This window comes from Delphinapterus leucas, chromosome 7 (genome assembly GCF_059928025.1).
Source record: "Delphinapterus leucas isolate spDelLeu-1000000601 "Yukka" chromosome 7, BTC_Dleu_Yukka2, whole genome shotgun sequence".
NCBI lineage: Eukaryota > Metazoa > Chordata > Mammalia > Artiodactyla > Monodontidae > Delphinapterus > Delphinapterus leucas.
This window is the reverse complement of record NC_143135.1, coordinates 64,915,753-64,928,725: the sequence shown is the minus strand read 5'-3', so window position 1 is coordinate 64,928,725 and position 12,973 is coordinate 64,915,753. Positions and strand designations below refer to the sequence as shown.

The following is a 12,973-nucleotide window of genomic DNA, read 5'->3' as shown; positions in this document are numbered from 1 at the left end:
TGATGAGAGAGAAGAAAATTCATCTGGTGATTCTTTCTCTAAACTGAATTAGCTGGTTCAAATGGTCACAGGTAACTGGAGAACGTTCTCCATTGTGAAATCCACAGTGCAAGGCATCTGCTATCCTGGTGAGGAATTGTGAATTAAATTTGATGTCTGCATTCTCTTTGTCAAATAATTCAGCTCTGGAAATCTTTTGGTCCATGGTTCTACTTCAATATAAAATTAAATAATTTGCCTCTGTTGGACTGTAGGCACCCATATAAACCCACAGAATACTGGATAAAGTTAAACCAGTAATTATCATAAAAATTAACAGTAGAATTGGAATTCAAATAATTAGTAAGTAGCTGCCCAGCTGATAACAGGTTGCTTTTCCAAACAAGGATTTGACTCATGTCAGGATCTGGGTTGTAATCACTGGAAACCAATGTTAGCTTGGCTCTCTTAAGTAAAATAAATAAATATAATTATAAATAAATACTATTACTTGGAAGAATATTGTGGCCTCCCAGGATCTACTGGTAGCTGGAGGACTAAGTTTGGAAACTTGGACCAGCTCCCAAGGGCCATGAAACAAGAAGCTCAGCTTTTAGCAATTTGGCCAGAGTATAACTGCACTTGGACCCACGCCACTCACTTCATTGTAAATAAATACTGGCCATCCTTTGATTTACTTCACTTTCTCCAGATTCCTGGGAAGGAGCTTCCAATTCACTGAGCCTGGGTCACATTCCTATTACCTGGCAACCAGGGCACGGAGAATACAGGAGATAAGGCTACTTTAATTTCCCTAATGAAAGGAATATACAGCCTTCTAGAATCTAAGTACAATGAGGAGTTCATCAATATTAGGAAGGGATTTGGATTCTAGGCAGCCAAATAGTGAAGATTACTATAGCTTAATTCAATAACAGGAAATGATATAAGTGGTCTCATTACCATCATCATCATCATCATTAGCATTTAATGAGCAGTTGTTTGCTTATTAAATTTGCTAGGTTCTATCTCATTTTATGCTCCCAACAATCTTATGAGACAGCTTAGCGTCCTTTTATTGAAAATGGAAGAAAAAATACTTAGTGAGGTTAAATCACTTGCCCAAGATTACACACCTACTAAGTAGCAAAGCAGTCTCAAACTTTAGGCTGTGTAACTCCAAATAAGCGAAACCATGTGCACACACATGGAATTGACTTCCCTGCTGCCACTAGGCAATTTTATAGATCATTAAATACACGAAGTGCTTAACAAATGCTTGCTGAAAACTCGGCTAGAACAGCTCTGATATATAGCTGGTGCTCAGTAAACACCTGTTGAATGAATAAAGGAATGTATTTTACATGTTTACTAAAAGACCAGGTGTCAAGAGACAGGTGTCCCCTCCCTTCCATAGTTCCCCGCCAGCATGCAGCTCTGAGCCTTGTGCTGACTTGGCGATCCCATGAACCAAAGGGACTGAAGTCCAGGTTATAATGAAATCAAGGCATATTCATAATGGTAAGGTAAACTGTATTTAAGCAGTTGCTTATCTTTATTACTTCTAATACATGATAATATTTTAGAAAATGGCTTTTTTAGATAAGATATTGTATACAGTTGAAATGTCTTTGTGAATCCTTTAATGTTTTAACTCCATGGTTTTCCACTCTGCTTTTAAAAAAAAATGGATCAATCCTGGAGACTAAGCGGAGAAGAATATTTCAGACACTGTGCAGAGACATCGATGGATGGGCCGCAGTTAACATAGCCAAGGACAGGTCCCACCTTGACCTCCAGCAATAATTAGACTTAAGAAGCAGGATTTCTTTTCAAAGGACAATAAAGTCTCAGTTCTGAATTCCTTCACTGGAGATAGTTATCAGGCCAGAATGAGCCAGCTCAGAGATTTCTTTGGAGAACTGGTATAACTTGTTCTCAGATCTGTAGATTATAAAATAATAACACTAATTTATTAGAATTGTAAAACAGTTCAAGGTTTCCTCTTGCTCTTTCGTTCACTTGCTCTCTCTTGATCCTCAGATATTATTATTGTTGTTGTTATTTTACAGATGAGCAAACTGAGGCTCAAAGAGATTTCCTGGCTTGCCCAGGCAAGGACATATAACTGACAAATAAAGAGCTAAAATTTGAATCTATGTTCTTTTAATTATATTGTGCTGCGTTCTGTAAATGCAAAACAAACCCATGGGACATGGGTTTAGAGTCCAGAAGATAAGAAAGTTAATACTTCAAAGAATGGTTTCTTATATTATACCCCTCCATGATTCTCTATGTCAATACAGTGCTAAAGTGTTTGAAAAATGTTCAATCCAGATACTAGCAGTGCTTTACAATTTGATGTGCTTTCAATCTATTAGTCCTTAGAAAAATTGTTTCATGTCTGCGAACCTCAGTTTCCTTTAAAAAAAAAAAAAAAAGAGAGACTAGTTAACTAATGTTAACATATCCAAGTAGTAGCTACTTACAGAGCTTTTGTAATGGCTAAATTAGAACAACAGTAATTTCTCAATAAATATTGCCCATTACTATTAATCAGAATCTTTTACCTATAACTTCTCATTTATTTGCTCAAGTGCTATCCTCAGAAGTTAGTAAGGATGATTACTCTCATTTTCAAGGGAAGGAAACTGACATTTACAAAAGTAACCTTGTTGTGTTTACAAAAATGGGAGATGCTGGTGCAGAAAGGTCAGTCTGTAGAGCCAGATCAAACTGAGTTTGAAATCCTGCTTTACTCAGTTTTAGCTTTCTGTTACTGGGCATTTTATTTTAACTCTCTGAGCCCAAATTTTCTCATCTAAACAAAGGAAGAAATTAATGCTTAGTTTTTATGTTTGCTGTGAGGGTTAAATAAGGTAATGAATGTCAAGCACATAGCATCTAGCATGTGTGGGATACCTTCTTCTCCCATCTCTTCTCCTCTAATGACTGCCTTTGAATAATTCAAAATAAAATGGTTTATAGAAAATAATCATTGTCATGGTCGAAAGTGATATTATTGTGATTCTAAAGTAACATCTATAATAAAGAAGCTAGTACAAGTGGCACGGTAACTAGCACAGTCTGAAGAAGGTGCTTCATAAATACCTTTTGATAAAAATGATCCAATGTCTCATTTTATACAAATCCTTCTACCCTAATCAAGTCTCTTGTATTAGACACGATAATTAATCTTCCATGTGTACAATTTGCAAACTCTGCATTTTGTAGCTGAATTATTTGCAGGTTTATACACTGCAATGTAATTCTTTTTTTCAACTTTCTGCTTCACTTCAATTATACTGCTTACTATATGAGATAGGGTTTTCATTTAGCATGCTTGTTATTTTTAATTAGAAGTAAAAGTTTTAATGGAACTTAAATTTTTAGCATCACTTATTTTCAGAAGCATAAACTCTGGAACATTTTGTGAATAAAACATACAGTAATTCTCAAATTTTCAAAGGTACGGAGTGCTAATTTTACAAATATCTTAGACTAATCTAGTGACTTCTTGTATTAAATTGTACTAGGTATACAGCAACGGCAATAGTTTCCTATGTAGTACCGTTATGGAGTCTTGACTTCTACATGTATTGTCTCTAATTGTCACAACTCTACAAGAAGGTATTGTTTTCTTTATTTTCCAAATGAGGAAGCCCTGGAAAAAGAATTATCAAATTCTACCTGAGAAACTCTAGCAAGGCTTCACAGTAAAGTGACCATTAAACCATGTTTTAAAATATGATAGGAAGCTCATCATATAGAGATGGGAAAGCCAAGTCTCCAGGAAATATTATGAAACACGATTAAAATGAAAAAGAATAGTGGTGAAGATGGACCAATGGGTAGAGCCAAATAAGAAAGGTCTGGCCTAGGAGTTTGGTCTTAGTATAGTAAGGAGAGTGGAATGCTATGGCTTTTTGCCACATACTCTTTTTTAATAATATCATTACCACCAGCCTTCATATCCCTGTGGCATTCTTCCTCCATTTACATACCATATGGAAGTTCCTCAAAATACTGTAATGTGAATGAAAGAGATATGCTATCTGAAATAACATATCCATCAGAGGGCTGCCAACCGGCTGTTCATGGTGAATCATTTAAATTTAAAATTTGGTGTTCTGCACATAGAAGTGTACAATCTCTGTTGAGTTTCTGTAACTCCCTGAAGACACGTCTTCTTTCTGCAGATGCTGCCTTCATTTGCATTTCAATATGAGCATTTCGGGGTCAACTGCCTGTATTTCAGGCGCAGTTTCAATTGGAGTAGCTACGGATATTACAAACTGGTGTCTCTCTAGGCTTATGGCTACAGCTCTGGGTTCCCAGTGTTGCCATGCTTCCTAACACAGAAAAGCCCACATACAGTGTTGGGGAAAAGGCTGAATGATTTATGTGATGTCATCAGTTTCTTTAATCCTTTTGTAGGCTGTTCCTTCCAGCTTGACATCACTAGTCTCTGTCCAAGCCCTACGTCACCTAACCAGTTTTTTATTTTACTAATCTTAACCTATGCTCCCAAGAAGCTACCTGCAACGGCATCTTCATTATAACATTCATTTCTCTGTCTGGATCACTATACAGTAAGTCTATTCGTATTCATCCATAATTCATATGACCCACCAATATATTAGTGACAATATTGACCACTGTTCTGGGTGCTGGAAATACAATATATGCAAGATCAATGTGGGCCCAATCTGCATGAAGCTGATGGTCTATTCTGAACTAATCCCTGAATCTCATGATATGTTTAGAGGCTTTTGCAGAAAAGAGGTGCTTAGCAAATGTTAAATGAAGGAATGGATTGCTCACTCGATGCCACTGTGTTAGCAACTGTGGAGGATACAGTATAAACAAGACAGTTTTAGTCTTCAGGATGCTTTTACTCTGTGGTGGGCACAGACAAGCACATAGATAATTCTAATGCATGCCAGAAAGCATTACGTGTCAGGGGTATAAGCACATTTCTGCATAAGCCATGTAATGGCAGAAGATTAATTCTGGCTTGGGGGATGCTCTGCCCTTCTGTCACAGCAGGAAACAAATTATTGTCTTATCCACTGAGCATAAATGGAATCCGTCTGCCAGATGCATGAGGAATGAGTAGATTTGAAAAATAAATGAGTGGGGAGAATTTGTTTCACTGCAGTTTTTTTCATTGCCATGTTACAATATGTTATCCAATGGACTCTTGTAGATTTATAATCTCCTTCCCTTGAATCTCTTCCCTTACATCCTCCTTCCCTTTACTATCTTTCCCCTACTGGTGGGTAGAAAGGAAGTAATGAAGACAATCCCAAAGTATTTCAGTATCTAGTATAAGGGCTAACACAGAGAACTAGGGATTTTTTTTTTTTAATAAATTGTTGCTGCTTTCATTGCTTTATGGTCGTAAGTTCATTTGCTGAAAACAATGTTAAATCATGGTTTCCTTTGCCTCCCATATGAAAACAGCACTAGTCCAAGAGTTTGGACACAAAGGGTCTGGGGCCGGCTGCCACTAACCAAACGTACAACTTCAGGGAAGTACTTTTCCCTCTCTTGGCCTTATTTTCCTCCATTGAGTTTATTGGACCAGATTATGAGGTCCCAATCTCCAATGAGTACAGAGCCAAAGAAATGATGTAAAAGACAGAAGTAGGTCAGCATTTGCCATGTGAGAGTCTGAAGCCAGTACCGTGATATCTTCTGATCTTTCCAAGAGAGCCTAAAAAGCTAGATTTTTATGTGAAATTTCCATAAAATGGCACTTAGGCCAAACAAAACATAACTAAAGGCCAAAATCAGCCCAAGAGATTGCTTTCTGCAGCTTCTAGAACTAGATGCTTTCTAAAGTCCCTTGTATCTCAGACATTCTCTGATTCTGCATTAAGACAGTCTGATTTCCCTTTGTTTAACAGCTACTTCAAAGTTCCGGCTCCCCAGATGAATTAAAGAACATGTTTTGAGTGCTGTAAAATTAAATTGTAATCACATACTGAAGGATTCCAGTTTCTGCTTATCCCTTTGGAGCCCTCTGGTTTGATTAAACAATAGTAAAATTAGGATTGAATGTTAAGTGTTCTAAATCAGGGAATCCAGTTTTGAGGAAAGAAACAAAGAGGGAACAGCCATCCTTCCCTGCTTCCATTTCCTCTCTCCAGGCTGCTGTGGGGCAGATCCAGCCTCAGAGCGGCTGGCAAGTTTGGCCTGGCGCAAATCCTCATGCCTACAGTGGGCCTGGCCTTTAGTAGACGCTAAAAAATAATCCTTGAACACAGTAAATCATTGCCAAATGAAGTCTAGTTCTTTTGTGCATTAACGTGCCAAAGAATTAACATGTCCTCTCTTTCCTACCACTTAGTAGCTGAGAAAAGAGGGCTGGATAAAATGATCCATTTCAATATGTGCACTCAGGACTTCAAAACTTGCCTAATAAGGTGAAACTCCTTGGGCCCATCACAAACTTCTATCGCTGAGTGTTAGAAGTTTATAGGCTGAGTGTTTCTGAGGATAGAGATACCATGTTACTCATGTTGGTATTACCAACATCCAGCAGAATGTCTGACATACAGTAAGGACTCAGTAAATGTCTGTTTAATCAGTAACTTAATTCATCTCTGAATGAGTCAACAAATAAATTACCTAATGAGCCAGAATTTCTCTCTAGGGCCTAAGCAGCAAGAACAAAGGAACTGAATATAATTCTGAGTTCTATCAAGACAGCTAAAGAAAGGCTGTGTCAACCAAAGGAGAGCAGACAGATTGGAAATGTAGACAGAAGATCGGTAAAAGGTGGTGGAGCTCCTACAGCACCCCCAAGTAATCAAAGACAGTCCCTTTACTCCAGGTGTCCTCTTATGATTCTAGATATTTCAAATATAATGCTACCTTATAGAGAACACTGATCCTTAAAAAACGGGAAATCAGCCTGGTTCGCTTTAGGCTACAAGTTCATACCTGCCTTCTGTGGGCTGTGGTTCCATTGTCAGTGCAGTTCTCAAAGCCTCTGCGGTTCTATCAGAGTTTACTGCACGTGTGCCCCCCACTGAGTGGTAAGTCCTGGACTTAGGCAGTGTTCTATCCTGTAGTTCACTTCTCAAAACTCTGCTGTGCTAAGTAGGGTCAAATCCATGGCTTCACAACTCACTGGGGAGCCCAGGAGTTCATACTCAATTTTGTGTGATCATTTTCTTGAGCTCCTCCCTCTCCATGGTCTCCCTGACACTTTTCAGCTCCTAGCCTCTCCCATCCCCTTCTTGGTCCCCTGGGCAAAAATCTAGGCTTTAGTTTCTACCTCTGCCTCACACATCCTATTCCCCAACTAGACTGCCATGGGAGCCAAGTGTGGGGAGGCTAGAAAGAGGAAAAAAGCAATAGGGAGTTTCCCCATACTTTTGGGACAGTTCCTTTGGTCATAGACAAGGGTTTCCACCCTGAATTATATAGGTGCTTGCACAGCCACCATGGTCTTTGCCACACCATCTCTGCAGGGCTACCCGGGGGCTTGCATAAGAAAACGAACAAATAAAAAACAAAAATGGAATTTCCCTCACTCTCTCTGACTTGTAGGGTGCCCCTTTCCAGTCTTCAGACCAGAAAGGAGAGCATCTCATAGAGCTCTTTCTGTCTGGTGCACAGTTCCAAGTTTTGGGCTGCCTTCGAGTCTAGGCCTGGAGACTCTGGCGGAAAAGATCCAAGAATCTCATGCATGGCTCGGTGGTGTTTTCAATTCTGGTTTCCTTCCCCAGTCCACTTGGTACCACTTTTCAGAATCCTCAGAAAGCTGCTCCAATCATTCCACTTGGGGTTTTCAACTGCATTCCGTGGGAGAAACATGGTGGAGAGTGCTTACTTCATCTTGATTAGACCAGAATTTTTCACATGAAGTTTGATTAGAGAGTGGAAGCATAGAGGATTGCTTAATGGGATTGTATGGACCACCTGGCAGATTCTGTTGTAAACTGGCATTGCTGTTTAGTTTTATTTAGTGCCATTCTACAAAGCAATGATTGCTCTAATAAACTGATTTGACAATCTGAAGACCAGACCTGGTATTTGGTGACACCCTTTGAGACATCCTGTCATGCATCAGGCCTCATTCATATTCTTAGTATATATTAATAGTGCCAATTATGTGTCAGATGCTGTGGAAGGCACAAGGGCTACCTCTGTGAATGGCACAGAATCTTTGTCCTCAGGGAGCCCACACTATACTAGAAATCAGCCATGGGTCGCCATCAGTGCTACGAGAGGACAAAGCAGAGCCTTAAGTCTAGATTAGGGACAGATGTGTAAACAGGCAATTTCTTTATAGGGTGCTTAGTATATGATAAACATCAGCACCAGTGCTATAGGGGAACAGAGCAAAACCTTAATTCTGAACTGGAGGAGGGTCATGAACGACTTCTGAGTGGAGGTGAGTCCTAGACACACACAAATTAATAAGTAGAAAATCTAAAAGAAAGTATGTTCCAGATGTATGGCGGGAAATGCACACATGCCCAGATACAGGAGAGAAGAGTTTATTACGTGGCTGCCAGAAGTTCCAAATAGCTGGATCAGAACAGAGGGGCAAATAGAGAGCAAGATAGGAAAAGGTCTTGAAGGTCAGGACAAGGTATTTAGGGTATAATTTGGTTATCAATTGAATGGTTTTAATAGAAGACTAACAAAATCAGTATTGTGCTTAAGAAAGACCACTCACTGTATATCTACCCTGGAAATACAAAGATTTGAGCAGGGCAAGATTGGAGGCAGTCGGATCTGTTAGGAGACTGTTGGAGTAACCCAAGCAAGAAATTGTAAGACATTCTGAAACCAGTAAAAATATATCCATACAAGGGAACACTATACAGCCAGTAAAATTAGTCTAGCATCTCTACATATTTTGAAAGAGTGATCAGGAGCTCAAAAAGAAGTCTGATATCTGCGACACATCCAGTCAGTCAGCGGGTCATGTCAGTTCTATTTTCCAAGCATGTCCTGAATCTGAACACTTCTCACCGTCTCGACTGCTATCACCCTAATCTAGGCCACCAATATCTCTTGCCTGGTCAATTGCTTTGGACGCTGACTGATCTCCCCGTTTAACATGTCAAACAGCACTTCTGATTCCACACCCACACCAACCGATTTCTCACACTCAATGTCATTCTAATCCATCTAGTTGCATAAAAATGAAAACTTGAACTAATCCTTGATTCTTCTTTTTCCTTAACACCTCACATCCAATCCACTAACATATCCTATTCTCCCTGCTTTCTATATGTAATTAGACTCCTACCCTGGACTAAGCCACCATCAGCTCTTAGCATCCTATTTCATTATTCCCTAGGTTTTCCCACTCTCATTCTATTTTCCATCCTCAATGTAAAATTTTTTAAATGAAAACATGATCCTTCTCTGATAAAAACACTCCAAAGCCCTATATCATACAGCCCTGTCTAGTTGTCTTACCTCGCATCCTGCTTCTGTTCCCCTTACTCACTGTTTCACCCTTTCTTTTATTCCTCAAAGAACACAGCAGTTAATGTCTCTGCTTGGCAACATACTTCTTCCAGATCTTTATATTTTGAACCGAAAGAAACAAACCAGATCATTAGTAACAGAACTTGGGTCAGGGACCAAGTAACACAGATCAATTTATTTAATCAAATGCTTAATAAGTATAAACTCATTTAATCCTTGTATAAATCTATTAGTAAGTTACTATTATTAAACCCATTTTTTCAGGCACAGAGAGGCTAACGACCTTGGCCAAAGTCACACAGCTGGTAAGTAGCAGAGCTGTGACTCTAACCTGCTGCCTTGTTCCAGAATCTGTACTCTTATCCTCTTTGCTCTGCTGCTCTTAGTAGTTGACGTGCACCCTCTAACACAAAGTAAGACAGCATCTTGCAGATTCACCCCCTTCAGATGTGTGATTTAGGGAGGGGGTGGAGACAGACAGAGATCTAAGTCTAAAGAGATAGGAGGCACAAGAATTCCCTAAGCAGCCAGTATCTCCCCCATAGCTACAAATATCGAGTCTATTGCATAAATTGCTTTCAAATGTGGGTACCAGACCCCGCATCCACAAAAAGATAAGCTTGTCAGTTACTGACAGTCATCTTGATTTCCTTAGTTTCTTCATCGTTAGTGGAAATAGCTCCTAGCTCATTGAGTTTTATGATATTTAAGTGTTTTGTAAAGTATTTATTTTGTTAGCACACATTTTAACAGAGCTCTCTTAGCTACCTGAAGTTCACAGCCCATCCATGAGCTGCTTCTTCTAATGGAGGAAAAAGACTGAAAGGTAGATGAAATGGTGTAAGCAGAATTCAAACTTGAATTTCACTGAATTGACCCCTGTTGCATCCTGAATGCTAAAACAGATTAAGATACCTTTCTTTAAAAACACACGCAAAAATACTGAATCACTACGCTGCACACCTGAAACTAACATAATATTGTAAATTAACTATACTTCATAAAAATAGATAGATGATAGATAGATAGATAGATAAAATCAGTGAAGGGGGAAAAAAACACCTGCATCAAAATGACTTAAGGAGAAATTACAAAGGTTAAACTTCCATCACTTTTCTTCTGGCAGATTTTTTTCTTTTTTTTGTTTTTGAATTTGCAATCATTTGGAATGTTTGGGTGACAAGGGAAAATAATCACCAGGAACTTCCTCAAGACCCTAATGCTGCCCAAAGAGGCCAATTGTTCCCAGATGCCCAAACAACACCAAAGGACTCGGCAGGTTGTGCACAAACGCGTGTGTCATTTGGTTTTCAAGCTCTTGCTCTCGGTCAGCTTCTGGGCCCAGGTCTTAAGCAGAGCTAGTGGGCATTATTTAAGGAAACAAAAACACAGCACTTTCCAGGAAAGATCTAATCTTTTACTGGTTTGTTTTCCCTAACTTTGTCTTAATCAGAGTATTTTTAAAACGTGATACAGTAATATTGTTCAGGGAGTGCATATTTCTAGTGAAAAGCAATATAGTAGCAAAAAGGACACTGATCTTGGTGTTAGAAATTCTTGTCTACTTCTGATTTTTATTATCTCTGTGACCTTGGAAAACATACTTGACCTGTCTACAACTCCACTTCTTTATCTCTACAGTGTGGATAGAGTATTGATGCACATAACTGATATATGCAGAAGTTATTTTTTAAAGTGTCATACAAATGCAAATTTTCATACTTGCCCCCATCCAATTCAACAAGCAGTACAGTAACCAGGCCCCTAGCACTGTGATTTGATTTACAAATGAGTAAGGCTCAATTGGCCTTTGTGCCAATTGCTGTCTGTTGTCCACAAGGCATAAAGAAAAATCAGGAAGGGAGCCTGAAAGATGATGGCCAGAGAGCTCTCCTGGGCATCACATGAGGAGAGACCTTTGGCTTGCTTTCCTTCTCCAAAGTCTTAACCACAAAACACAGTGGCTAAAGGTTATTATGATTTACATTTTGGTTCAGTTACTATTTATGAAGCATCTACCTTGTGCCAGGCTCTGTGCAAGGTATGGATGGCTTTTCTATAACATTTCATTCTCACATCCCCTTTGCAAGATAAAGGTCACCATTTAAAGGTGATTAAACTGGAATTTTAGAGATTTAAGTAACTTGTCCAAGTCACAAAGCTAGGAAGACATCAAGCAGGAATTTAAACCTAGATCTCTCTCTTCTGCTCATTAGAGGAAAAACAAAAGAATGAGAATCAAACTACCTACTATCTTTTAATAGCCACGAAAGCACCTACTGCTGAACCTTGATAGTTGGTTGGGAGGCTGAGTTGCAGTACCTGGCTTAGGCTCAAGGTCAAACCGCTAAGCATGGCCTCAAAGGCTACTGCTGCCCAGTGAGTTTTCTGGAAATAGAATCAGTCAGGTAGAGTAACTCTGCCTCCATTTAGGGAGTTCCATGGAGGAAGGTAGAGATGGACTGACTTGGGAACTGGATGTTTCAAATTCTCCTTCCCCTAAGTATGCCCACATTTCTATAATAGAGTGTGTAGGGTACCTGACAGAGGTACAGGCATACCTATGAGATACTGCAAATTCGGTTCCAGACAAACACAATAAAGCAAATACTGCAATAAAGCAAGCCACACAAACTTTTAGGTTTCCCAGTGCATATAAAAGTTATGTTTATACACAATACTGTAGTCTATTAAGTGTACAACAGCATTATGTCTTAAAAAAGGTGTACATACCATAATTTAAAAATTCTGTATTGCTAAAACATGGTAACCATCATCTGATCTTTCAGTGAGTCACAGTAGTAGCAGCAAAGAAGACTGATCACAGATCGCCATACCAAATATAATAATAATGAAAAAAGTGTGAAATTAGGATTACCTAATTAGGATTACCAAATGTGACACAGAGACATGAAGTGAGCGAATGCTTTTGGGAAACTAGTGTCTATAGACTTGCTCAACACAGGGTTGTGAAAGACTTACAATGTGTGAAAAACACGATATTCACAAAGAGCAATAAAACAAGGTATGCTTGTATAGAGAAAGTGATAGAGAGTTTGGAAGAGAAAGCTTAATTTTAGTATCTGCAACCATGGTGGACTTCATGAAGGAAGTGCTCCTGGGGCCCTGAAACATGGATAGGATTAGTGTTAGTAGGGTTAGGGAGGAAAAGAAAACAGAAGGGATAGTCTAAATTAGAGGGGACAGTTCTTTAATTCATTCAACAAATATTTGTTGAGGACCTACTATGTGCCAGGCATTGTTCTAGGAACTGTTCTAGGAACTGGTAAGGAAAAAATGTCGGGAAAGGAAATAGGGAGTGCGTTGGGGGAGTGGAATGGAGATGAGATTTAGAGAGGATATCAGAGAAATCTCACAGAGAGGATGATATTAGAGGAAGGACCTGAACTGGGGAGGGAATAGCTCTACACATCTCTGAGGCAGATATTCCAGGTAGAAGGAACAGCAAGTACAAGGGCCCAGAGGCAGGAGCATGCCTGGAATGCTTGAGGATCAGGGAGGGGGTCGGTGT

The 12,973-nt window shown here is 39.2% G+C and overlaps 1 protein-coding gene across 1 annotated transcript in view; it reads left to right on the top strand.

Moving 5' to 3' along the window:
• GRM5 (glutamate metabotropic receptor 5) overlaps nt 1-12,973 on the top strand; it is a 165,652-nt gene that overhangs the window by 51,501 nt on the left and 101,178 nt on the right. The window contains exons 4-5 of the mRNA XM_089915868.1: nt 6,869-7,025; nt 8,288-8,389. Coding sequence (XP_089771994.1) covers nt 6,869-7,025; nt 8,288-8,389 — 259 coding nt within the window. The remainder of the gene's footprint in view (nt 1-6,868; nt 7,026-8,287; nt 8,390-12,973) is intronic.